Source organism: Topomyia yanbarensis, chromosome 3, assembly GCF_030247195.1.
Source record: "Topomyia yanbarensis strain Yona2022 chromosome 3, ASM3024719v1, whole genome shotgun sequence".
NCBI lineage: Eukaryota > Metazoa > Arthropoda > Insecta > Diptera > Culicidae > Topomyia > Topomyia yanbarensis.
The window spans coordinates 255,018,090-255,044,676 of NC_080672.1; the positions used below are offsets into that span (position 1 = coordinate 255,018,090).

Consider the following 26,587-nt stretch of genomic DNA (forward strand, 5'->3'; position numbering starts at 1 on the left):
TATAATCATTCGTACACAAAATAATTTATACATGCGAGCTCCATTTGCAAACACGGTTAACATAGAGTCGTGGTATTAGTTGTCTCTTTCGCTCTAACCATCATCATCAGCGTTGATTCATTTTGCTTTGTACGCTTGGATTTAACGTTTGAGTCGAATGTGTAGGTAGTTAGATCTAATTTGTTACTAAATTGCACAACGAAAGTTTATTATTTACGTTCGATCAATTCATTTCCCCTCCACGTGATTCATTTCCACTCAGCCTATAGTATTTTGTTTCTACTAATAGGTACATACTACAAAGCCTATTTATGAATGAATACACTGCCACTTGAAAAACCGTTGCAAAAACGCATCTTGTCCATATATAGAATTGTTTTGTATTCTTGTATATTTATAGTTTCGATATATGATTAAGACCACTGCATTCGCTATATTTGTATGCGTACTTTAGGAAAGTTACAATAATGGCAAAATATAACTAGACCAAGCATTCTGGTCAATACATGCAATGTGATTATATTGTCTAAAATTTGATTTTTCTTCACTGGTCCGGGTTTTTTACCACACACAATCGAAAAGTTTTTACAAGCTAATCTTATGCCATGAAGATATAGATCCAGATATTAGTTCGGTTACAGTTTTCTGTCTTCTTTCTTCAGATCTTCTTAAATAAGTTCAATCGGATTCGATCACCTACTACAAATGAAATGACCTGATAACCAAGAAGGTTTGGTTCAATGTGTAATACTCGATGTTGATTGGTTGTGATTAAACCAAACGTAAGAAATATATTTGATTTATTATTACTATAAAAGTACTAAGAAAATAAATATTTTACATTAAGTAGTATAGTCCTACGTCTACAGTTCGTGCAACCCCATAGGGCTGCCCCTTGTAGTTTTTGAATCACCCTTTTACATCATCAGAGCAAGTGAACAATTCCTGATGCTTCTGCACGTCATCTGTCATCGCAAATGATTGAAAAAAGAATCCCTCTCATCTTCAAGACCAGTGTATAGTCGTACAGCGAACAAAGTTATCAAAATTTGCGAGTTTTTCGGTAAGTTCAAGTGTTAAAACTTAGCAATATTTGTAGTTGATAAAAATATCTTCTGAATATGGATAAAACATTATGTTGAGCTATATTGTTTCGGAGGAAAACACACATTTTCTGTTGATTTTGACGTTTCGACATCTTTCTCCTTTTTTGTTGCTGACAAAAAATTTACACTCCCCCTTTTCAATTGGAGTGTTTTCATTTGTCGTGTGTGGATTTTTATCGTTTTTTAGCGTAAATAATTATTTTCTTGATTCGATAAGTAGATTAATATGAGTAAGATCTTTTTTTAATTTAAAAGTTTTTTGTTCGCTCAATAAATTAGATTATCGCCGATGGTTGGGCCGATCCGATATTGAACGGGGCGGGTAAACTTTTATGTAAATACACATCAACACTTTCGCTGGTATTTATGTTGTGCAGTAGTGTGAAATATGTTTTATCTCTAGAAAAGTGCTACGATTATAGTTTCCATGGCACACATCGCTCAACATTCAGCGAGTTATTCATATTTGTTTTGATCTTGTTTTCAGAGCACAATGAGAAGCCTTCCAGTGGTAATCGCCTAGATTGGAATCTCGAGGAATCATAAAGTATAACAACATCAATAACAATCGCCGGTAGAGGCGGTGTAAGGTTCATGTGAAATCAAAGCTCGCAGAGGGTTAATTTTACGCTAAAATAACGCTGTATCAGCGCATATGCCGATAGTGGGGTATAGAGGAGAACACTAATCGAATTTATGAGTCACAAACGCTGATAATCAGCATTTATTAAAGCGTTCCGACGATGGCAACGGCAGTGAGAGATTATGTCGACTTAGAATGCTTTCTGGTAACTAAACATTCGTGGAAGGGTAAATACAAACGTATTCTTTCGATTGGATCCGGTGGAGTTTCTACTTACAACTTAGATAAGTTTGATCTTACCAATCGGTGGACTTACAACGAGGTAGTGAGTGCGTTGCCCAACAAATCTACAAATGTGAGTAGAAATAAACTACCAGTTTGGATATATTATTTTAAAAAATGCATTATTTTTCAGACGACCTACGAATTCGTATTGAATCTGCGAAAGGATAAAAAGATTGACACCATCAAGCTGTCTTCGGAATACCGAAATGAAATTCTTACGTCACTACTGAAATATTATAAGGAGTTCTCCGATAAACCAAAGCACATTCTGGTAAGTCGAGCTAATGCCAATAATTTTTTGATTTTGTTTTTGTTGTGTACCTTTCGTCGTTAAAATTTCTGTGAAAAGTAACATTGCACGAATAGTTTTTGGATCTGATTCCACTTATTTAGCCTAGCGTTCAGTAAGTCCAAATTGTTAAAGTTTAGCCTTATACGCGGAAGGATCTTAAATTGCCATCTACCCCGATGAGGTTGGTTCGCGGAATCATCGCGCTAATTCATCGTTTTGTTCTTTCTGTTCCAGGATGATGTAGAATGTCCTACTGAGTCCTATCAGAGTACCCCGCGGGTGTCTGCTGCTAATGTTAGGCTAAATAGTTGGATTAGGATCGTAGTGTCCTCGCTGCTGCTGCAACCGGGCGTCAGCGAATGTTTGCCGTGTTGTGAGCTCGAATCATATGTGAGTTGTGCGCAGCTTTTGCAAGATTTTAGTTATTTTGTTGTAACTTCTATTCCACACATTTCTGAGGGCAGAGAACTATTGTTCGCGTGAATGTCTAGCGTGTTGCACGTTTACTAGTTTGCTTGTTGGCTAGGGTAGTGTGGTTTTCCTTTTTGGAATACCGGCTAATGGAAAATGAGACTCTGGTGCTTTAACAATCATATGAATTTCATTCACTAATACATTTTTCTATTAAGATCATTATCGTTATGTGTAGTGCTAATTAATAAGAACAACACTACTGAAGCATCAGCTAAACTTGCATGCATTCTAAATTGGCATACAGGTGTAACTGATCCGGCATCTGAATATTGCTGATGCTTCCGTATTTTGAAGGTGTTCAGATGTATGAAACACAAATCAGTACTTGAATCCGCTGAAAATTCCGATACGGTTAGATCTGCGTTCAAATTATAGTTCAAAACAATCCTGCTGATGCCAGCTCAAGTCCCCTTATACTAGATTATCTTCTCGATTTAGCACAAGTTTACTACCAATTAAAAACTGTACTGTTCGTTCAGTATGTATTCCAATGACTTTCGCAAAAAATCAACACGATTTAACATTGAAGAATTCGGCGATATGAATGACTAGCAGCAGTGTCCATCGTAACTGTCGTATGGGGCCTAGTTGAATCGGAATAGTATAAAACTCTTCATCTCAGGGCCGTGGGTTCGAGTTCCACGTTGGGTGCCAGAACGTTAGCACTGTTGGGCAGTTACTCTCGGCAAAACTTGAGTACTATTTTCTGGACTAAAATAAGAAAAGGAATCCAAACGAATAGAAATTTTACGTATCCACAGCAGGAATTCGACTTAATAAGATCTCCGAAACCCTCCGAATATTTCTAATCTGAAAAAGAGCCGACCTCTATAATTGAAACAAAAAAAGTTAATAGGCTAATTGGCAGTAAGGCCCAAAAATGTTGGAAATAGTAACTGGCAAATAGTACAAAGTAAAAGTAGTAACGTGTTGTAAAACAACTCTTTAGTGGAAAAATTTGGGAAAATTGTTTAAAACTACATGGCACAAAACAGTACCTAATTTAGTTATTGAATTCGCTTTTCGACTTCGTCTCATCAAAAACCGACACTAACTTAGTGCCGGACTAAGCCAGCGCCGGATTGACGCTTCAATAAAACGGAGACAATAGTTGTGTTCCTGAGCAAACTTCTAGTCAAGCATGATGTCCCGCACAGGAACACAATTGATGCCTCCATTTTTTGGAGCAGGCATCAATTGGGTGCTAGCTTAGTCCTGCCACTAATTTGGTGCCGGATTCTGATGAGACGAAGTCAAAATGCAAATTCTGCTACTAATTTAAACATCGGAAGGTTGATTCGTATACGTATCGCGTCCGAATAGTGTACGCGCTTCACGTGGAATGAGTAGAATGTTTCCGAACTGTTAGTGGGACCCATAATTAGTATCCCCGCAGTTTTGCTGACTGCTGTGATACAGGGTACCATACACGTGTTTTTGGCTTTCTCATGAAGTATATGCAATGACTCTGAAAATCGTCAACCCAATCCCGGCCAAGGAGGGCCAATTTTTTTACTGACAAAGTTTCTAGATTTTTAAAAGGGGCGTTAGGGGTGTACGAAGAAGAGTTACATCCTCCTCCCCTCACTTGTCCCCACCCATGTAAATTCCCCTTAGATCACCCCTCATTGCACTCCCCTCATCCATTACTCATACCCCTCCCCTTCTCAACCCCATCATCTTTATACCACCGCTAAATCACAAGGCATCCAAAATTAAGCTGGGGAGTGGTTTGTTCGTGTTTATTTTTCACCCGCCTCATACACCCATTACTCATGACAAAATTAGTTAGCAGGAAGACAACATTGACCTAATGCTGAATAGGCTAATTAGGTATGATATTTTTTTTGTTTCAAGTGTTTCACCGTCGACACGTAGCTCATCAGGTTCGTGGCTGACAAGCCATTGTGTTTAGATGCAAAGTGTACTAAGAGTATATTAAGTATTTCCGTAATTGGAACGAACATAACTAGCCATGGAATCATAGTTTGGAGAAATGAGAAAGGCACGATTGCACCACTAGATGGATTAAAACGGGTTTTATAAATATGTTTATTTAGGCCCAAATGCGGCTGTTTAATGAGGCTAATTATTCAATTTGTAAGTAAATGGCACGTGTTACTGGGCGAAGCGAAAGGTGTTTTTAGGGGCGGCTTGCTCCCATTTTATGTTATTAAGGGAAGTGGGATACACTTTGTGCAATTGACATTTCATTGGCTGGTCGGTTGTTGTGACGGATATGCACAACCAAGTGTGCATATCCGTATGTAGGGGTGAAAGAAAGGTCGATATTTCGGATAATTATTGGCACTCTGATGCTGTCATGTTGTTCTCTATAACATCTTCTTTGGGAGGTATATTATGATGTTCTGGTTGAACAATTATCAAGAAAGGGTATGCATCGTAGACTCGTGAAGCAGTACCACATTGTAGATACAGGGAAGTTGAAGGGGTTCTACTGTGAATGAGATTACACAACTTGAACATTAATAGTTTTCAAAAACATATAGATAAGAAAAATGTAGCTGAGGTCACGGCCTGCCAGGGCGTCCTGGACTGGAATCGAAGATCGATTATCGTCGTACAGACAGCCCCATCCTGTACTGGAATCGAAGATCGATTATCGTCGTACAGACAGCCCCATCCTGTACCGTGGATGTTAGGCGGGAGGCTTTTTTGTGATTTTTTAGAGCTTTGCGTGAAGCGAATTGATCAAAACTTTTGTACATTTTAGTATATCAATTTCAAATCGAAACACATATGAGCTCCAGGCGAGGCACTGATAAAGCCCTCAATGATGTAACTTTCGCTTTAGCTAAAACTAGCGTGACACATACTATGCCGTTTATCATAAAAAACCCTGGAAATTGAGCTTTTTGGAGTCTGAGTCTGGCCCACATTTTTTCACAGTGTGCTCCATCTTAGCCTGCGAGTCCAAATTGCTTTAATCACCTCATCGTTCTATTTCGTTTCGCTACGTCAGGTATCATGGATCATCCGAGCTTTTGGAGTCGAATTTTGTCGGAGAGATTTCGTCTAATTGCAGCTCGGCTGTAAAAGCAAAAACATCTTCCGATAGCCATGATGGACCCAGCAACCTCCGTTTCGCTCTCTATGTCGACACTTATAACTTTCGCTTGTGGTTGATTAGGCTTCCCTGATCCTTTTCAAGAGGGCTTTTGTGTTCGATGACCAATTTCTTATCTCGAATCCTCCGCGTGTGTGTATCTCCTTCTCTTCTAGAGCTACCTTGATCGCCTCCTTTTTCGTATCGAAACTGTCGAGATAGTCATCTACATAATGCTTCCTCAAAACAGCAATCGCATCCCGGGGGAAAGCGGTTTCGTGTTCTCTAGCATTAAAGTTTGTACTGCGCTTGACATAGGAGCATTTAGTTTTCAAGCTACCAACGTTCATCGCGATCGTTCTCACCGGATATGACAGGTATTCACGGTAGAGAAAGCGCTGATTGTGTACATCTTGTTGGCGGGTTCTGAACCAGTAGTGAAACATTTGCTTCAAATCTCCACAAAATGCCACCGAAATCCTCAGAGCACCGCTGCGAGAGGAACCAGTAGGCCCGAACCTTTGAGAAGCACGATGTTCAGTGAAATGCCTCGACTTTCGCCGTAGCATCCCAAACCAGTCTGATATGGTAGATGAGACTGAGGAGACTTGATCCCCGGGGAGACTGGATCCCATCATTGTAACTCAAAGGTGGATCACAATACATTAAGCGAATATACTAGAAAGTTGCGTAGTTTTATCTAAACATAAATTTCTTTAATACAAAAAAGAGAAATTTGACATGTATAACCAAATTTTTACCGATTTAAAAATAAAATCTCAGAAAAACTGAAAAAGATTTATTTTAAAAAGTTTCAAACTTTTATACAATTGATAAAATCACCCACTGCATACTATACTTGTGTATGCGGAATTACAGGAGAATGTCAATTATATGAATATGTTATGATTGAGCTGATTTTTTTCTTCGACTATATTTTTACTAAAGTTTGCTGAGATAGATGCTATGGGTCCACTTTATCTCTTCAAATTCGCGGAGATTTGATCCCCTTCGCCATGACGCATACACACCACTGAAAATAACCAAATTCACGCCAGAACATTTGAAGTCATTGTTGCCATAAAATAATAAGAAAAAATGTCAAAAATGAACGCTTCATCGTACAGAAAGTTAACTGTAATTGTTTACTACAGTATATGTAGCAACCATGCATCCCACATTTGACGTTCCTCAACCACAATAAAGACAGCTTTCAAATAATTGCTCGGAGATTTGGGGAATTCGTAAAAAAATCAGGTGATGCGTAATATGTAGTAACAAAAATAATATATAATCACCACATTTTAATCAATACCGCAATCCATTTATAACTTTGAATGGGATAAGGTACCTATTTTCGCCCTATTAGGGAGGGTACCACACTATTTCATTATTAATTTTATTATTTCGGCTTCTTTGCTTTGTTATTAAGAGCCAATTATTTTTATGCCGATTATAGAGGATTTAACCTTAAGGTCATTCGCCACTTATTAAAAGCCAATATAATATCAAAATTGTCTTGAGAAATGAATGAATGAAAATCTTATGCTTGAGCGCAGCAAAAACTTTAATCAAGTATCCCAATTATCGCAATACAATTTGAACCAATGCGTTGAGCAAAGATGGCAGATGCTGCTCTAACCAAAGGCTTCAGATGGGTAGAGTGCTCTGTTAAACACGTTTTCAAAAAGGAATCAAGTGTCCCTAAATTAGGGATCGAGTCTCCACTAATCTAAAAATTTTCCATTTTTTTGTTATTTTCCAGAAATGCTCATAGCTCATGTCCAGTATAATATTTTCATGTAATTTTTTAATGATTATCAGTCAACCAACCCTAGAAAGAATATAAAACTACAAAAAATACATAGTTTTTTTTATCATTTCACGGAGTTGGGTTGGAAAATAAAAAAGGGGATCAAGTCTCCTCAGTCTCCTCTACGGTTTTTTGGTGTTTCTCATTGCCTTCAGTGGTAAATGCTACACCTTCCTTGCATCAGTAGACTTCAGTTCCCATGGCGTAACTTCGTGGAAGTAGCGGCTCCCCATTTATTTGCCAATTTGCCATTATTTGCACGCTCTCCCATCGTTATTCATTTTCCTCTGGAAATATATCGAGTCCCTTTAAAGTCCTTCTGGTCGTCTCTTCCTGGATTCGGCGAGCGCTTTTTCTTTTCTCCCGACACGTCCACGTGCTTGACTGTGAAATGGCACTTTATTACGTGTAGCTCCTGTTCAGCTGTACATCCGCCGCGACTATAACAAATATATAGCATGCAGTTCGCTAAATTAACTTCATCTGCAGTATTCCCGTAGACTGATCAGCCCAAACACGTCTTGGTAGCCTGGGAATCGCCTAATTGACCCTCGCTCACTTTCGAATTCAGATGCTTTCACCTGGCATCCTGCCTCGTAGATGTGCCAACTTCCATGCTAGTTTTGCGTTTCTGTTGCGAAAGGGTCAGTCTAGCTATTTTTCTATGCAAATATGTTGGAAGTTAGACTCCTAATGAGTCACGTTACTAGTCCAAACTAGGCACGTCATCAATTCCAATACTCGACGCAATAGATTGCTCGTCAAAAGTCATCGCTGATCCGCCATCCAGGACAGCAACAGTTTCTTCCGATCTCCCTTTCCAGAAACGTTTTATTGGAATGAAGCGAAAAAACGTTGACGTCTTGTTAGTATAATGGGTGTTCACCCGCGTCCGGTGCTCTTGTTGTTGGATGTACTTCTTTAACCGGGTTTTGTTGTTTTTGACACTCTGGGCCCTATTCTGCGCGGCCCGTGACGTGAGACGACTAATCTCACATCACTCTACGTGACTTTTCTCACCCAATTCTGAAGAGTCACTTCGAGTGACGTGAGACGCCCATTTAACTGCAATGGAGAATCTCACCTCACCCGAGTCGACTCTCAGAATCGGGCGAAAAAAGTCACGTAAAGTGAGGTGAGTTTAGTCACCTCACGTCACACGCCGCGCAGAATAAGGCCGTCTGAATGTAGTATCCGATTATGCCACAATAGCCTTCCTCTCCGCACGGAACTTGTAGGATATAAGGGCACATTCCCTGTTTCCAAGACACGTCCTACGAAAGATGGACTAGCTTCCAACGTCTATCCGGATTCCATTTTTTCATAATCTTTGGCCTTGTGGTTAGAATCATGGCATAGTGCACATCAAGCATCGAACTAGCGTAGATGCATGCTTCTAGCTCGTCGATATTGTGCTATCTTATGACAAACGCCATTTTGGGGTAAACTGAGTTAGATATGCCACATTACTTGACTGAAACATCTTCAAAGTGGCGTTTACAGAATTTTGACATTCTGCTTGGTTACTGAGATATAGCGAGAAACGTGCTGAGAAATTTATTTTTTGCTTCGAATGACTGTGTCTGGGGATTGGCTCAAACGATCTTGATGTATAACATGTTTTTATGTGTAAAATTATCTGGGAAACATAATGGCATAATCTTTTTCACAACAAAAATTCATAAATTGTGAGAAAAATGCAGTTTAAGTTTTAAACTGGAAATATAGTATATTTCACAAAACACTGTAACCAAAAATAACTATTTTTCTAGATTCCCTGATTCATTTTCTTCAAAATGCATCTCACCGATTGTTTCCAGACCAAATGAAGCCAACGATATGAATAAAAGTTAATAATTTATGCTTTTATTCTATGGAAAAATTTCCATGCACGATTATGACACGCCATACAAATTTTGTCATCAATACACACCTATGACACGTGTGAGTGCGACTTTTGCTTACATTTATAGTAAAAACTCGCAACTTAGTCAACTGATCATCGTAATATTTGAGAGATTAATACAGAATAGATAGAAGCATCAATTGTCTTCTTTGAATTGCTTATACCATTTGTAATTTTCGAGATATTCCATCTCAAACTTTAAAAATCGTTTTTTTCGAAATGTGCTAAATGGCGCTTGTCATAAGATAGCACAACAGCGACGAGCTGGGCATCTCCGCCAAAATCGTCTCTACTAATTTGAGAAGTAGACTGGGTGGTACAGATGCGCCAGTTGTTCTGACACTTCGAGGTGGTCGCAAAGATTCTGAACAGTCATCGAAAAATATAAGTGTATCCAGTCGATCTGACTTCGGGGCCAGAGCATCGCGGACCTTGTCCAGTAGTGTTTGGATCACCAGTTTGGATCGTCCATTGGGTTTGTACAGTATAGACAAAACCTGTTTGGCTGTGGGCAGCAGTCGGCTTTTTACTGATTCGAACGCCTTGCCATGTAGCACTCTTTGAAGTCTGGTCAATTTCTCGACGTCCGAGTAGCTGCACGCTGTTGTTGAGTTTGTACCAACGCTATAGATTTTAAGGCAACTGATCAAGATCTATTAGATCTTTCATTTCATAGTATATTGTTCTCTATAACTCAACGCCATTCCACAAAAGTTCGTTGTTTCGATGGTCGTTCAGGTAGCTGACATGGGGATACTTGGTCAGTCGGGTTGCTCACGAGCTAACGTAGCACCACTTGTAGCTTCCGTAGTTGTTTGGATTTCTGCTACGCGATTTCACACAAAAACTTGCAACCGATCGGAGAGCTTCTTCAGCCAGGCCAGGACAATTATGCTATCAAACCAGAGCAGAACTTATCGGAACGTCATAGCTGATGTTACTTTTTCCTTTAGGTCAGCTAGCAGTAGAGCGGTATACAATTCCTTCTTCGGAATGGTAAGCTCGTGCGGTGGTGATGTGACGATTTGCGCCGCTTCGGATCCTTGGTCTCGCATTACACTGGCTTCGCCCCAAGTGCTAGAGCAGTGTAACAACCGATGGTTGAATATATGTAAGTTCATTCAATAAATCATCGTTGCGTTGCGTTGTGATGATGATTTACGCGGATTGCACACTGACTTCATCATGTTTGACTGCTGATTATCTAATAAGAGTTGCTTAGGAAATGGTAAGTAGGAATTCATACCAATCCGACCCATATTAAAACCTCAACAATATGATAGACATCATTGCCGACCGCCCCATCTCCATCGTTCACGGGGAAGGATAAAGGATAAGGTAGACGGGAAGTGTTGATGCTCCACCTACCTCACGGAAGGACGACGATTCATCAGATTCTTCCATAGGTGTCGCGGAGTTGGTGGTTTGGAAGGGTATAAGGTCTAGGATTCGCTCCAAGCAAGCGATGCGACCTATAAAGCATATTTTATTAGGTAGTTGTTTAGTTAGTCTTCGAGTACACGATCACTCGAAAAAGTTCTTGTTTAGTTTTTGGTTCTTTTTGAACTCTGGGCAGCCGGCCACCGAGAGTATCCTATGTTCCCTAACTAAAAGCAATTTGAACTCCACACGGCCGACCGTGGGAGTATTGCCTAGAAAAGCTAATCTTATCTACGTAATCACTATTTACTACATCAGTATTTAGACAGAATTCACTACTTCTTCTCTACGATATATTTATTGGGTTGAAAACTACCGAGTGATAACACAAGCAAAGAGTTATGATAGCGCGAGATGTTATAAATCAAGGAAAGTATTTATTATTTTCCATATCGGATTGTTTGTGGAATACAAGTATACGAGCGATAATAACGAACACTGAAGGGAAACATAAAGGATTGTTAACCTGATGATTTTAAATACATATTGACCCGTGATCATCGATACTAGTCAGATTAAAGTCTTATTGGGGCTAATTTCCGATCAACTATTCATTTTTACGGCAATGTTTTCTCGACTAGATCTGTTTGCACCCTCTTATTCTGCTATTATTGGCAGAAAGCTGATAGCACCCAGTCGTCGCTGGTCTAAGGGCAAATGTCAATGTCATAAGAAACTTGTGAGAATTTTGTTATCCCACTGTTTGACGACCGTAAGTTCATTCAAAAAAACATCGTTTGAAAAACTTAGCGAAATTCACAAATGATGAAGTATATAATTCGAAATAACAGTTCTTGATATGAAGAAAGATAATAAGGATAATTTTAATTATTGAAACGCTGTATGGAAAACCAAAACTCACTGGCGATCATAATAATAATGGCCAAAACAAAACATACGTCTGGTGGATCGCAGTTTTACACTATACTATACTAAAACGTAAGTCATAGCCAAGTACCCATAATTGCAAAAATGAACAAGCATAAAAATTTCAAAAATGAAACTCAAAAGAACTGCTCATATTTAAAAGAAGGCAAAATCAGTTATAAAATGTATTCACTCGAAATATAATCAATATCAGGTAATGGATATGGATAATAACACAATATTATTATTGCTTTATTTTGTTTCGTCGTATAAAAAAGTTTGCCTTTCAAAATTCTGCCTTCTGAAAAGTTTGCCTTTTGAAATTCCGCCTTCCAGAAAGTTTGCTTTTTGAAAGTACGCTTTTTGATTTTTCAGCCTTTTGAATTCGGCCTCATGTAATTTCGGCCTTATGATTTTCAGCCTTACGGCCTCGACCCTCGCGAATAACCGCTTGTCCGGAATTTTTACTCAAAGTGAGTTTTGATAATTGTCTTATAAGCCCTAATCATAAATTTGTCGAGCAATATTCTGTTAGAAAGTTTTGCGGATCTGTTGGAATATCACATACAAAAATAACTACATGGTCCTATTTCGGTTCTTTGTTGATCGTCTGTTATCGTGGTCAGTAGGTTGGCTCTTAAGACGTAATTATTTGATCGTGTCATTACAACAACTAATACGACGCAATAATGATGCAGAATACTGTTATTTAGCCCCTATTTTTTGTATAATATGTCTGTGATGTGTAATTTGAATGGTTATGACCAGTGCTTCATTTCTTATTTCTGCATCTCTTTCTAGAAATTCGACGCCTTCAAACATCATTGGTCGGGCACTACGCTACCAGCAGTGTTAGAAGTTACGCCCAGTTCCCTGGATCAGCTTGATCCTACGACAAACACAGTACTAGCCAGTTACAACTATAAAGACATTGATAGCATTATAGGAATTCAGGACTATAGCGATGGAATCGTACTCGCTTATGGAGGGCACAGCAGGTTACATCTTTTTCGAGTTTCCAACCATCACGATGTGGTGCAAATGATCGTACAAAATGCCCAACAATATTTGGGCATTGAGATAAAAGTGTTAAAGAACCAAATATCGCTGGATCAGTTCGAGCGCGATCGATTTGGGTTATTCAGTGGTGATCAGCATCAGACATCGCTGTCGGAGTTCATCGTACAGAAAATTACACCACGTCACTCGGAACCAATGCGACGAATATTGTGTCTCACCGATACGACTATACTTGAACGAGATCCACAGACTTACAGCGTCTGCACGCTGAGACCGCTGATTGAGATTTTTGCACTAATTCGCCACGATGAAAATATTCAGAAATTTTCTATAGAGTACAAAAATGGTTTAACTAGGTCGTATCTCACAAATGATCGGTAAGAACTGAAGCATATTTATAAGTAATAATCATTTAACAAATGTCATACAATATTTCAGAGATTCTTTGCTCGCAACGCTGCTCGATTCCGTACGTTCTTGTGGCAATCAGGATGTGCACGTGCGTATTTCAAAAACTCCACGAGGAAAACGTGTCGGACCTTTAACAGCACCAGTGGATGAAGATACTGAAGCTAATCTTCTTCGGTATATTATCAGTTGTTACCAATATCCAGTTAAACGATTCGATATTTTGGAACGTTTCAATGCAAACATACCGTACAGTGGTTTAAACTACAGTGTAACTCAGGAGGTTAGTGTCTTTGCACATGTAGTCTTTTATCTTTACACCAATTTTTTGTACCTTTTCAGAGCTTATTTTCTGAAAATAAAGAACGTCTGATAACCGGAGCACTCCAGCAGTTGGTAGGAGGAGGATCGAAGGAAGATTTAAGCCAACTAAACAACATAGAGCTTGAGGCATCCTTTCACGTATTGCGTCGTTTGTTAGCCAGCAAAGTAGGATTTGCGGCTTTCACTAATCTCCCAGGCTTTCGTGAGACTATTGGCCTGCGTGTGGTGCATGCTCTCAAGCGCAATAATGTAGCTGTGACTTACGCTGCGATCGACATGATAAACTCTCTCATGCATCCAATGCACGCCGAATATGAACTAAAGCAAGAGCAGTTGAACAAATCATCGTTACTCCATTCTAAAGGTTTTCTAGACCAGTTGTTAGATATGTGGTCTAAACATGTTAATCTGGGGTCTGGAGCACTAGTACTGTCAGCTATGTTGGATTTTTTAACCTTCGCACTGTGTGTTCCGTACAGTGAAACAACAGAAGGAAAGCAATTCGATATGCTCCTAGAAATGGTGGCAACGCGTGGCCGTACGCTATACAAACTTTTTCAGCATCCATCGTTGGCAATCGTAAAGGGCAGTGGACTAGTTATGAGAGCATTGATTGAAGAAGGTGATACATCCATCTCCAATCAGATGCAAACACTGGCTTTGGATGAGGCAGCTCTTTGTCATCACTTACTAGTTGCGTTGTACACTCCTTCACACGATTCAACCATGGCTACTCATAGGCAACTTTCGCGGCATTTAGTTGGCCTGTGGATCACTGATAGTAAGGATGCGATGAACTTGCTGAGAAGAATTTTCGTAAGTAAATTCCTGAACCAATGTTTTTTGTTTGCGATATTACTTAGACTAGTTACATTTAAGGATAGATAAAATTTAATCGTATTTATTGTGAAGTGGAGGTCGAGTGAAGTAGCAACAATGTTGAAAGCGCTGCAGTTCAGTAACAGCGCAGTTAAGACCGCAACCGGTTCTCCGGAAAGGTAGTCGCAGAATACAATTATTTCGTTGAGCTCAAACGCGGGCTTGAAGATCCAGGCGTACGAGAATTGTAGAGCAATCCACTCTGGCAGACAGTATGTCCCAGACGAATAGGACTCGAGAGCCGTGTCTCTCTGGAGACTGAGATCTATTTCGACATGGGAGATGTCTTAGGACAAAGTGCATAAACTAGCCTTGGGCAACTTCGATGTTGTCAACACCGTTCTGGTAGTACCGTTTCCAAACAGTAGAACAATATCCTAGTGTTGAGTGGATCAACACGTAACAAATCATGAACGTGATAATTAAACATTAGCTCGAGTTTAAAACTATTCTGTCTCTACCACACCACATACTAATATTGTTCCGCTCGCTCTGAAGAAAATCTGTATCGGTTGAATCACGTATCAGTCGAAAAAATTTCATGTCGATCGCGAAGAAAAAGCAGTTTTTGTAATTTGATACTGACAACAATAAAATAGAGAAGACTGAGATGAGATGGCTTCCTTGCAGGATGCTGGATATAGTGAAGTTGCCTACCATTGAGATGAAAACGAAGTAGGTGTCCATAGATATCGAGTTTTTCTCTCTTGAGTGTGGTTTTTGATAAAAATCGAGGGAGCGCCACCTGCACCCAGAGAACTAGATGAATTTAGCTGAAAGAATGAAAGTATTATCGGCGCAAATTCGGTTTACGGAACGTCTTAGAAAAAAAGTGAGATTCGCAGTTGCTGCAGCTTGTTCGCTGCCCAAAACTCCAGTAATGATTTACAGGTGGTAACGTGTCTGTTCGGGTTCCCTTACGCACTTCCAGAACAACCTAAGCATATATTTCCGTTGACATTCCACATTTCGGAAACCCATTCGGTTCAGATCACACCACGTACTGAAGCGGTCCAGTTCATTTTGAAGAAATTCGGTATAGGTTGATTCTCGTATCTGTTGATAAATATTCATGTCGTCGGCGAAAGAGAGACGGGTTTCTTGTAGTTATAGATGTCATTTAAACAGGACAGAAATATCAGTGGATCGAGGTGACTCCCTTGCGGGATGCCGGATGTAGCGAGACATGGTGTAAACAGATCATTAATGCTTATTTGGTGTGTCAGCGAATACATCGAATACATACGTAGTGAATGAGAGCAGATTGGTCGTTGTCGATCGTTTTGACGTAAAACCATGTTGGTTGTCTGTGATGTAGTGCTTGCAGTAATTGAAAATAGGGGCCAAAAGAACCAGCTGGAATAGTTTGGGTACCGCACTCAAACACAAAGTTTCTTGATAATTATCCATGCTAGATTTGTTTCCTTTTTTATGAACCGAAAACAGGTGGGCCGCTTTCCAACAAATAGGAAATATTCCAGTAGCAAGAAATAGCTGGAAGATACGTCGAAGCTCGCTGATGCACAGCATCGATCGTACACTCCTTCAGCATCATTTTCTGCTTTTGTCCGGATAGAGATAATCGAGATATCCATCTGGAGATCACTGGAACACTAGCGTCGACGTAGTAAACAACAAAAATTACACAAAGTCTTTCCCCAGTGCCGGTCGCTGTCGGTAACTCTGGAAGTTTCGACGACGGCTAGCTGGCTGAGTTCCATTCCACCTTTTCTACGAACGGATTATGTTGTGCCTTCTCCCTCCACAGATGTGACCATCACGCATCGAACGAGTGGTTGGTTTGGGTAAGAAGAGAAGAAAGTAGCTTCCCCACTTCATCATGAAGGTATCGAGGAGGGGAGAAGAGGGTTGTCTCTACTTCCCGGATATAAAGTCCTCGCAATTCTCCTCCTGGTTTTTCGCCAGTGAAGACACCGTAGCAACAGCAGAAGCATCAGAGCACCAATATCCCGGTTGAAATCAGCGCAACCACGTGCTGGTACTAACGAAATACACCAGTGAGAATTCGCAGACAATTACCTTCACCATCAACAACTTCTTCGTCAGCGACTTTCGCCAGTTGAGACGACTGATGCTTCGCACTTCAAAGGAACATCCTCATTCACGGGCGGCAGCGAGAAAGTCAATCCTTGACGCCAAGGAAAAATCATGGGAAGACTTCGTCGCAAAGTTATCAGCAAATTCAACGACGTCGGAGATGTGGCAGACAGTAATCACGTTGAGAGGGTAACGTCAGCATCGCCCAACTGTCATTAAACGGTCCTGTAGCTACACGGATAAGCCAGGAGAGATAGCTAAAAACTAGCACAACAATACAGTGAAAAGTCCGCAGGGAAAAGGAAAAGGTCGAACGATACCGCATAAACTTCTCGCCAGGTACCGATGATATTTACAATTCTGACTTCGCTCTGAATGAGCTGCTGTAGGCGCTCGACAGAGGACGAAGTGGCTCGTCAGGAATGGATTGCATCGTTTATCCAATGCTTCAGCGACTGCCATTGTCGGTGAAAACTGTCATATTGGAACTCTTCAACATAATATGGCGCAGTGGCGTATTCCCACCCTGTTGGTGAATTGTAATCATCGTACCAATTCCAAAACCAAACTCGAGTGACGCGGGCCCAGCACATCCGTTGGAAAATGGTGTGCCACAGAGCTCAGTGTTATCGGTTACGCTGTTTCTCATGGCTATCCAACCCATCTTTCTGTACGCCGATGATATTCTGCTTCTGGTATGGGGGAAGAAAGACCAGTCGCTCTACCGAAAACTTCAGTCCACAGTATAAAAGCCGTCAATAAGTGGTCGAAAATTGTTGAATTTACGATATCTGCGACGAAATTCAGCATCTTCTTTTGCAGCTCGAATGCCTACCGTGAACCCATACAAGCGATAAAGAAAGATGGTGTAACCGTTCCGAAACAAACGTTGCTGAAAACCCCTGCATACAATAGGATAAGGTTTGCATCCGCTGCATATGTTACGAGTTCCTTCTTAGCCATTGTGGCACAAGCAGGAAACTTATCATTCGATCTGCTCAACCTTTAAACTATTCGATTGGCCATCCCTATGCTGGAAAAGCAGGGATAATGCCATTCTCCCCCTGATACATCGAGCTTCCGAACGTCTGACAGAGGTGGGTGGGATCTCTCTTCTAAACGTTTGCACTCGTATGCGTTTAGCTGCACGAAAGTGGTACGAACCCAACCCCAGACCGTGTGGGACATGAAAAAAAAAAAGTGTAAAAGCTGGAGACCCCTCGGAAGTTGTTTGGCCTGGTTTCCAGGAGCTTCTGGCAGGTCGTTTCAACTGTTCAACTGGATTTAGCATATTGAAAGCATATAGCGAGAGACGCGATATTTGTTATTTTTTGGATAAATCCATCGTCATTCGTTTTCTCAGCATAAGTAACGATAGCACAATTACATGAAGAAACTATAACGAAAACAAGTCAATGTTACACGTTTGCTATGTCAAACGTTGAATATTATACCAAATTCGATTCAAACTATTTTTATGCTAAATGTACATAATGCCAGTTTTGATTCTTATCTAACATATACATTCCATTATTGTAGCCCGCCGGTTTGCTGTCATTTTTGGAGAGTGAGGATCCTGTGCCGAAAGAGGACGTCGAGGAGGACAAACTTAACTTTCGTGACAATCTGAAGCTGGCGGTGCAGCATTCCAGCAAGAACAAACGTCTCAACTATCTGATCGAGAAGCACCTGGAGGGAGTCAAACATTGGGGATTGAATCTGATTGATCGACAGGAGAAAATTCAACAATCCCAGAAAAATCGACCGATAGTACTTCGCAACCGACGACAGCGTAAGAAGGTCGGAGATGAAGTGATAAATCTGCCTCTGTTTTTCTATCAGTTCAACAAAAATCATGCCATGCCGAATCTGATCTGGAACCTCAAGACTCGCGAGGAGCTACGAGCTGCCTTAGAGAATGAAATACGACAGTTCAATGCAGATAAAGATTTGGCTGGCAGTATGCTTGTTGCGTGGAACTATGAGGAGTTTGAGGTTCACTATCAATGCTTGGCGGATGAGATCAAGATAGGGGATTACTACATTCGATTGTTGCTAGAGAGGGATGATTGGCCACAAAATTTGGTGAAAAACCCGTAAGTTTTCAACACTGAATTGGTAGATTTTCTAGCTATAGATAATTTCATTTCAGTATCGAATTATTCAATGCCCTTTACCGGAGAGTGTTGTGTCGAAATAGGTTAAACGATGATCAGTTAACGGTCACCTCTCTGCAAGCTTTGGCTAAAGTCTACAAAAGGTACTACGAAAAGATCGAATACTTTAGTGATATAACGTACATTCTACAAATGTTGGACCGTGTAAGAAATATGTTCATCTTTCATTTTCATTCGGATAAATGTTTATTTATATTTATTTACAGTGCCTTTCACCAGCACTTCGCGATGCTCTGGTTGGGTTGATCAAAAACCTAGTTCTCCACAAGTCAAACTGCCGTCCATTGGTGGATCACGTCAATTGTTTAGTTGATCTGGTGACACTTGCTCACTTACATACTGGCCGTGCAATGCCAAATACCAAGACAAACGTTATTGAGGCTGGTCCTAATATGAAACAGCACGAGGAAAAGGATTGGTATTATAATGTAGAAAGAGAAAACGAGAAACCCGAACGTTGTGGCCCAGTTACGTTTTCTGAGCTGAAAGAGCTGTGGAACAAAGGTGTGCTCACGCCCAGGACACGCTGTTGGGCAGTTGGAATGGATGGTTGGCGTTCTTTGCAGCAGATTCCACAGCTCAAATGGTGTCTAATGGCTAAGGGATCACCATTATACAACGAAACAGAACTAGCTCAACACGTACTAGATATACTTATAAAGTGTACCAGTTTCTTCCCCAGCCGGGCACGGGATGGCGAAGCAGTTCTTATTCCCGGCCCACGACTGTCTCGAAAGCTGTCCGAGTTCATATGCTTGCCACATATCGTACAGGTTTGTCTAACACACGATCCCGGTTTACTTGAACGAGTTGCTTCGCTTCTTTGCCAAATAATGGAAGACAATCCAGAAATGTCCAAAGTGTATCTCACCGGCGTGTTTTACTTCATGCTTATGTACACTGGTAGTAATATCCTTCCTATTGCGCGATTCCTTAAAATGACACACATGAAACAAGCGTTCCGCAGTGAAGAGACCAGTTCTCAATCAGGAATCATGCATCGTAGCATTCTAGGTCAACTTCTTCCCGAAGCTATGGTATGTTATTTGGAAAACCACAGTGCCGAAAAGTTTGCAGAAACTTTCCTTGGAGAGTTTGATACTCCGGAAGTAATTTGGAGTTCAGAAATGCGCCGGATGCTGATAGAGAAGATTTCTGCCCATCTTGCTGATTTCACGCCTAAGTTAAAAGGACATTCGATGGCGCGATATCCATATCTGGCCATCCCAGCGATTAGCTATCCTCAGCTTGAGAATGAGCTGTTCTGTCACATTTTCTATTTGAGGCATCTTTGCGATACCAGAAAGTTCCCGAACTGGCCGATACCAGATCCGGTGAGTGGTTAAGCTAAATTATAGTGAAAATAAAGTAATATATTTTTTTGTTTGAAAGGTTCAATTACTAAAGCATACACTAGACGCCTGGCGCAAGGAAGTAGAGAAGAAACCATCCCAAATGACTGCCACGAAGGCGTACGAAGATCTCGGAATTGATCTGAAAAGGATCCCTCAACCGGATGAATCGATTATTCGTAAGAGCTACTATCGATTGGCCCAAATGTACCATCCGGATAAGAATCCGAAAGGAAGGGTAAGTCTATCAGTCACTATCTGTGAGTAGATAGCAGTGGCGCAGCAAGAAAATTTTTCCGCGGGGGGATATGTATGTTTTGTGTATATAAATGTTTTAAAGATCAGAAAAAAATGTTCTAAAGCACCTTGAGCAGGAATAAAATGAACGAAAACCAACAACTCAGGAAACAGATTTGGGCAGCCACCCGACGCGCTAAAACAACTACTCTTGCACGGAACCTGCTTCCTCCCCAGCGCTACCTCACAAAATTACTTTGGGGATGGGTTTTCATGAACCTAGCATGCACTCTAACCCTACTACCTAGTAGTTACGTGTTTCAGTTGGGTTACAGTACCTCTCCTCGACACACTACCAGTTTTCGACCATCCGCACAACGTGGTAACTTCTGTATGGTAGTAGGGAAGTTAGCTGTGGGTTGAGAATTAGTGCTACTCCTCTACGAGGACAATCTGGGTGGTAAACTCCAGATTGTCTAATTTATCGATTCCTTCGGCTCCCTTGTGCCATTTAACACTACAACTCGGCTCCCTTTTGTCATTCAGCACCGTAACTTCTTGAGCCCTTTGGCTCTCAACCCGGTGCACCTCAGCTCCTTTAGGCCCATTGGCTCCTTTCTTGTGCCATTTGGCACCACTTCCTCGTTGAGCTCTGGACTTATTCGTGTACTTGGTCTAGTCCCCGACGATGGATCTAGCTTATTTCGACAGATAATTTCCCGGAGAAATAAGTTCTCCAACCAGCCAGCCTGGTTCCGAGATCAGTCCGGTGAAGTAAGGCGTTCAGTTCATTGGTTCCGACCCGCAAATAGTCGTGTCTCATCGCCATCTACTCAATCTAGTCACCGACGGTGTATCTTGCTTACGCCGAAGGAGAGTACATCAGCGGAAGTTCTCCCGACACCGATTTTCAAAGCGAATCATTTTGCTCACGAGTTCTCTGAAGTTAACTGGAATCCTCGTTTGATCCACGAAATTGCTCGACTTTTCATCCATTTAGGGCCCGACATTCCTCATGTTTTCCGTCAATCTCTCCATCTATTACGTTATATAAATCCTCTGCGTACTTGAGCCATTTTGTTCCGAATTCCACTCGGATATTACGCAGCGGTAAGGTACCGCAAGGCATTTAGTTCTGTTTTCTGTGACCTATTTAGCTTTCGTCTGAGTGATCCATTTAGCTCCTGATACCACGAGCTATTCAGCTCTGGTTTCCGTTGGTCATTTAGTTCCCAGCTATGCTGCGATCTACTCGAATAGCCCCCGGCGTTAAACTCCCCTTAATACGACTGAGAGTTTCCCGGCAGCGGAATTTCTCCCGAAACTGACACCCGTTTCCTTGAGCTATTTAGTTTCCAGGCGGTGAAAGTACCAATGTCCATAACGTGAACCAATTAGCTTCCAGTTTTGTCACGATACAAGTGAGCCATTTAACTTTCCGCTTCGTCGCTATCTACTCGATGTAGTCCTCGACGGTATACCTAGCCTACACAACGAGCCAACCGGTAGGTGCCGAGGTCTGTCGTCAATTTTCACTACATAGAAAATTTCTCAGAACATAACTTTTGCAAATGAAACTTAGAGAATTCTATTTAAAATATTATGCACATTTTAGTTAAACATGTTAAAAGTTTCATATTCCAATAAAATATTTCGGGTGGGGGAGGTTGTTTTGTCCCCAAACCCTGGGGGCGGGGGTTGTCCACCGCTACTACGCCGCTGGTAGCTAGGTAGAATTTTGACTTTACAAGTGTAATTGCTCCAAAAGTTTATCATATTTCTAACAATTTAACACAATACCAAAATTTTTTTAATTTTTTTTCAGGAAATCTTCGAGCGCGTCAATCGCGCATACGAATTTCTGTGCTCGCGAAGAAGTACCAACGATGGCCCCAACCCGAGCAACATTGTTCTCATCCTTCAGACCCAGAGCATCCTCTTCGATCGATATTCTGACGTGCTCCAGCCGTACAAGTACGCCGGCTATCCACAGCTTATCAAAACGATTCGTCTAGAAACAAAGGATGAACAGTTGTTCTCGAAGACAGTTCCACTTTTGAGTGCAGCCTCCGAATTATGTTACCACACTGTGCACTGCTCAGCTCTAAACGCAGAGGAGCTGCGTCGGGAGGAAGGCATCGAAGCACTGTTGGAGGCATACTCGCGATGCGTTTCGATAATGGGTGTAGACTCACAAAAGGATTCTTTGCACTATCAAGTTATATCAAACATCACTTGTTGCTTTGATGTGGCGTGTCGCTTCGAGAACTGCCGGAAGAAGATTCTGGAGCTGCCCCAGCTGATAGTGGATGTGTGTAGGGTAGTTTATTTCAAACATTCGCTGTCAGTAAGCCTGGTCACAAGTTTGGCAGCGAATAATTACGATCTGCAGTGTAATCTCGTACAAAACGGTGTGCTGTGGTCTTTAATGATTTTTATGTTCGACTACGATTATACGTTGGACGAGAGTGGAGTAAAAACGGATGAAAAATCCAACAACCAGCAGATGTGTAATAATTTAGCTAAATTATCGCTAATAGCTTGTGTGGCATTGGCCGGATATCATATGACGTTGTTGGATGAAGCTAAGCCAAGCGCAGCTAAATCGGCTTCAAAATCTAATCCTACCTCCCGCAGTGACTCCCCGCAGCAATTAACGGCTGCCCGAAGCCATTCTCTCACACAGACACAACCGTACACCCAGAACGCGTCCAATTTAATACAGAACAATTCGAGCCTTATCCAGTCGGTAGCAATTATCGATCGTACTTTGCAGGAGAAGGCTGAATCTCAAACCGTCGCCAGCGCAGTTGAACCAGAAGAACCTGTAGAGTGCGAGAAAGGTATTAACAATAAGAAATATAAAATATCTAGCGCTGCACCTGCCAACTCAATGATCAAAAATATGCTGGACAAACTTCTAACGGCTTTTGTGGCTAATAAAATGGTTTCTGATCATGAGACTGAAGTATTGAAGCTGCTAAATTCAAACACACGCAATCCGTACCTAATCTGGGACAATGGAACACGAGCGCAGCTTTTGGACTTTCTCGAGTTCCAGCGATCAAATGCAAAAAAGGAGCAGTTCGAAAGTGTTGCCGATGTTCACGACCTTGTGAAAACTTTTTCGTTTGATGCTCATAGGTAAGACCGTTTATTCTCCTATCCTAAAGTTAATTATTTATCATTTTTTATCTGTCTTCCTAAAAGAGACGAATTAAAAATCGGCGGTATTTTTATTCGTATCTACAATGAAATGCCAACATTCCCCATCGTCAATCCAAAAACATTTGTGATTGATCTGCTCGAGTTTCTCAAGCAAGCCTATAGCTATCTGACGGCCAAGAACATTCGACCGATCCCGCCACCAACTATAACCCACGTCAACAGTCAAGGTATTCTAATTCCAACGAAAACATGGAAACCTCTAGTCCCCGCAAAGAACAACTCGGTTAACAGTAATGTGATCAATAATAACAATAACCACCACCGCAGCACTGCCGGACAGTTACCGAAACAACAGGATATCAGTGTAGTACTCAGCGAATACAGCCGGGCTAAGCAACGAAGTCAATTAGCAAAGACAGACTCGTCGGTTTTCGAGGATGCCGCGAAATTCTACGATTTTTCATCGAATCCCAATGCAATCAATCACATTGTGATGGCCCTGAAAGCATTAATCTCCGTCATCAAATCGAACAGCAACGTCGAAATCCAATGCATCGGTCATTTCGAAATGCTTTTCGGTTTTCTCTCATCCAACTTGTGTGACAGGGATAAGATACTGAAGTCGCTGGCGCTGGAGGTGGTATGCCTAGTATCACGCAACAAAGAATGCGTGACGGAAATATCTGCCTGCGAGATATTCGGCCTGTATTTAGTAGCCCTGAGAGATAAGGATCTGAGGGACATGCAGCAGAAGGTGCTGGAAACACTGTCGGGATTATTGAACGTGCCGAAGATGATCAAGGAGGGTCATACAAAAGGGGCAGTAATCTATTTACTGGATTTGTTTTGTAACTCCAACAATCCTCAGATCCGAGAATGTTGTGCAGAACTTCTTGCGAAAATGAACGCCGATAAACTGAGCGGGCCGAAGGTGCGTTTCTAATTTATCGTGTCTTCTTTGAAACTATTTTTATATTTCATTGCAGATTCGCATCACGGTATGCAAGTATTTACCGTCAGTATTTCTAGACGCCATGATCGATTCTCCATCGGTGGCTGTACAAATGTATGAATCAACTCACGAACACCCGGAGCTAATCTGGAACGATCGGATACGGAGTAGCGTATCAGATGCAGTGCACGACATGGCGGACAGTTTCTATGCTCAGCAGAAGCAAAATTCGAAAACATTTTGGCGTGATCCCGAAGTGTTACCTGATATCATCTCCAACGAATTGATCGTATCCGGTGTGTACCTGCGGCTTTACATTTCGAATCCAGGCTGGACTTTGCGCAAACCAAAACAGTTCCTTTCCGATTTGTTGGATTTCATAGTTGAGAATATCAGCAGAACCGGTGTCGATCAAAATATTCTAGACATTTCGACGACTGCTCTTGTGCTACTTTTGAATGCGCAACCGAATCTTTCAGATTCCGTTCCGGTATTAGGACATATACCGAAATTCTTTCGACAGTTGTCCGTTCAACCGAGAAGCGCGCTTACGGTATTGCATCAGTTATCCCTTTCAGAGGTAAAAGGAAATTTATTTGTTACATTACTAAATCAGATTGATTGAAAGTTTCTTTATAACTAGATTTGTGTCAGTGCAATTTCTCAAACTGATTGCATTCCTGCGTTAAAGTCTTGCATGGAAGGCCACCGAGAGCTTCTAGCAACCGCCTCAGAAACACTGAGTAGGCTCTTCAAATGCCAGCACGTAGGTTATCGTCACCTAAAACAAGTATGTTTGATAATCATTTACCTTTTACTAGGATTCTTTGATACGTCAATCGCTGGAGTGTCAGCTAATACCATTCCTGTTGGGCCTGCTTGAGAGTCGCATTGATTCCACGAGTCCAGCTATGGTGAAAGCACAAATTGTTGCCGCCTTAAAGGCTATGACATCGAATTTGACCTACGGCGACCGAGTGGCCCATATCTTAAATCAGAATCCAGTTTGGGCAGAATACCGGGACCAAAAGCATGATTTGTTCATTACCGATACCGATGTGAGGGGATACCTAACAGGTTAGTATCGATGACGGTCAAGTATGCAATTAGTATTGTGTATTTACTTTGATTGTGATGTTGCTTTCACCGCCTATATCCAATATTTTTCCGGGGTGATAAGGTGTCCGCATTTGTCAGAGTTCTAACCCACAGTATATAATATTCACTAACTATTTGAACCTGGGTTTTCATTATTTCAATTTACAAGCAAACACCAACATATCCTTAAAATGGCAACTAGCATTATTGCCAATCGACGGTCAATTATCCCTTGGCATGTGTAGGTGTCGAATCCATTAACACAGTTGCCTTCAAAACCGTTGAAAACACTATTGTGTCCAATGCGAAAATCAATATTTAATATAGATCGTAATGATTCTTGTCATATTATAGGTGCTCCCAATACCACAGCTGGATATTTAACACAGGGACCCGCCAAGAACGTAGAAGTACTGACATCTCCGCCACCGATGGACCGCGACGACCCACTTTTTGTGCGTAGCAGTAGCAACGATTCGTAAGCTCCTCATGGAACGCAAGTCATTTATCACGCACGCTTCTCATCCTCTTCATTTTACGCGTGCAGTTTCAGCTTAAAAGGAGACACGATTCTCCTGTTCCACTAGCTCTCGTTTTGTTTAGTAGTTTGTATTCCGCAAATGAACTGATATATATGTTATTAGCTAGCAGGAAGACAGAGAACATCAATTTGTAGCAAGGTGTAAATCGTTCGGAGATAACATGGTAAGAATTACTTTGTAATTAATACACATCAGAAAATAGCTTCTAAAGGTATAATTGTACACTATATTAAACATTAAGATAATGAATTTTTATTATATTGTGATATTTTTAAAATATAATTTATATGGTGAAGTCCAATAACTTCAAGAAAAATAAACATTGATACAAATTAGAACAAAGTACAGAATGTATTCATGCTGAATCAAAATATCACAAGCATTTAGCGCGTAGTCTATTAAGGGGCCATCAATATACCACGTGGACAGTTTAGTGGAGGGTAGGGGGTAAGAAAAAAGTCCACGCTTGCCTACTGAGAGTGGGGTGGCGGTATGAGAATTGTCCACGTGACCTCTTCATCATTTTTCTTGTTTTAGAA

The 26,587-nt window shown here is 41.1% G+C and overlaps 2 protein-coding genes across 3 annotated transcripts in view; one reads left to right on the top strand and one right to left on the bottom strand.

The window, feature by feature from the left end:
• The window catches only part of LOC131692677 (cyclin-dependent kinase 5 homolog), a 94,597-nt gene that overhangs the window by 8,602 nt on the left and 59,408 nt on the right, over nt 1–26,587 (bottom strand). The gene's annotated exons all lie outside the window — the stretch shown is intronic.
• Nucleotides 945–26,348, top strand: LOC131692674 (dnaJ homolog subfamily C member 13). 2 transcript variants are annotated; one of them, XM_058979842.1, is made up of 17 exons: nt 945–1,063; nt 1,594–2,044; nt 2,105–2,245; nt 2,501–2,656; nt 12,635–13,230; nt 13,292–13,544; nt 13,604–14,401; nt 18,062–18,618; nt 18,675–18,843; nt 18,906–20,033; nt 20,092–20,289; nt 22,114–23,432; nt 23,499–24,387; nt 24,443–24,988; nt 25,052–25,174; nt 25,230–25,485; nt 25,861–26,348. In XM_058979842.1, the coding sequence occupies exons 2-17, from the start codon at nt 1,850–1,852 to the stop codon at nt 25,986–25,988; spliced, it is 7,452 nt and encodes a 2,483-aa protein (XP_058835825.1). In that variant the 5' UTR covers nt 945–1,063; nt 1,594–1,849; the 3' UTR covers nt 25,989–26,348. The 2 variants fall into 2 exon arrangements, with proteins under 2 accessions (XP_058835825.1, XP_058835826.1); XM_058979843.1 differs by lacking the exon at nt 2,501–2,656.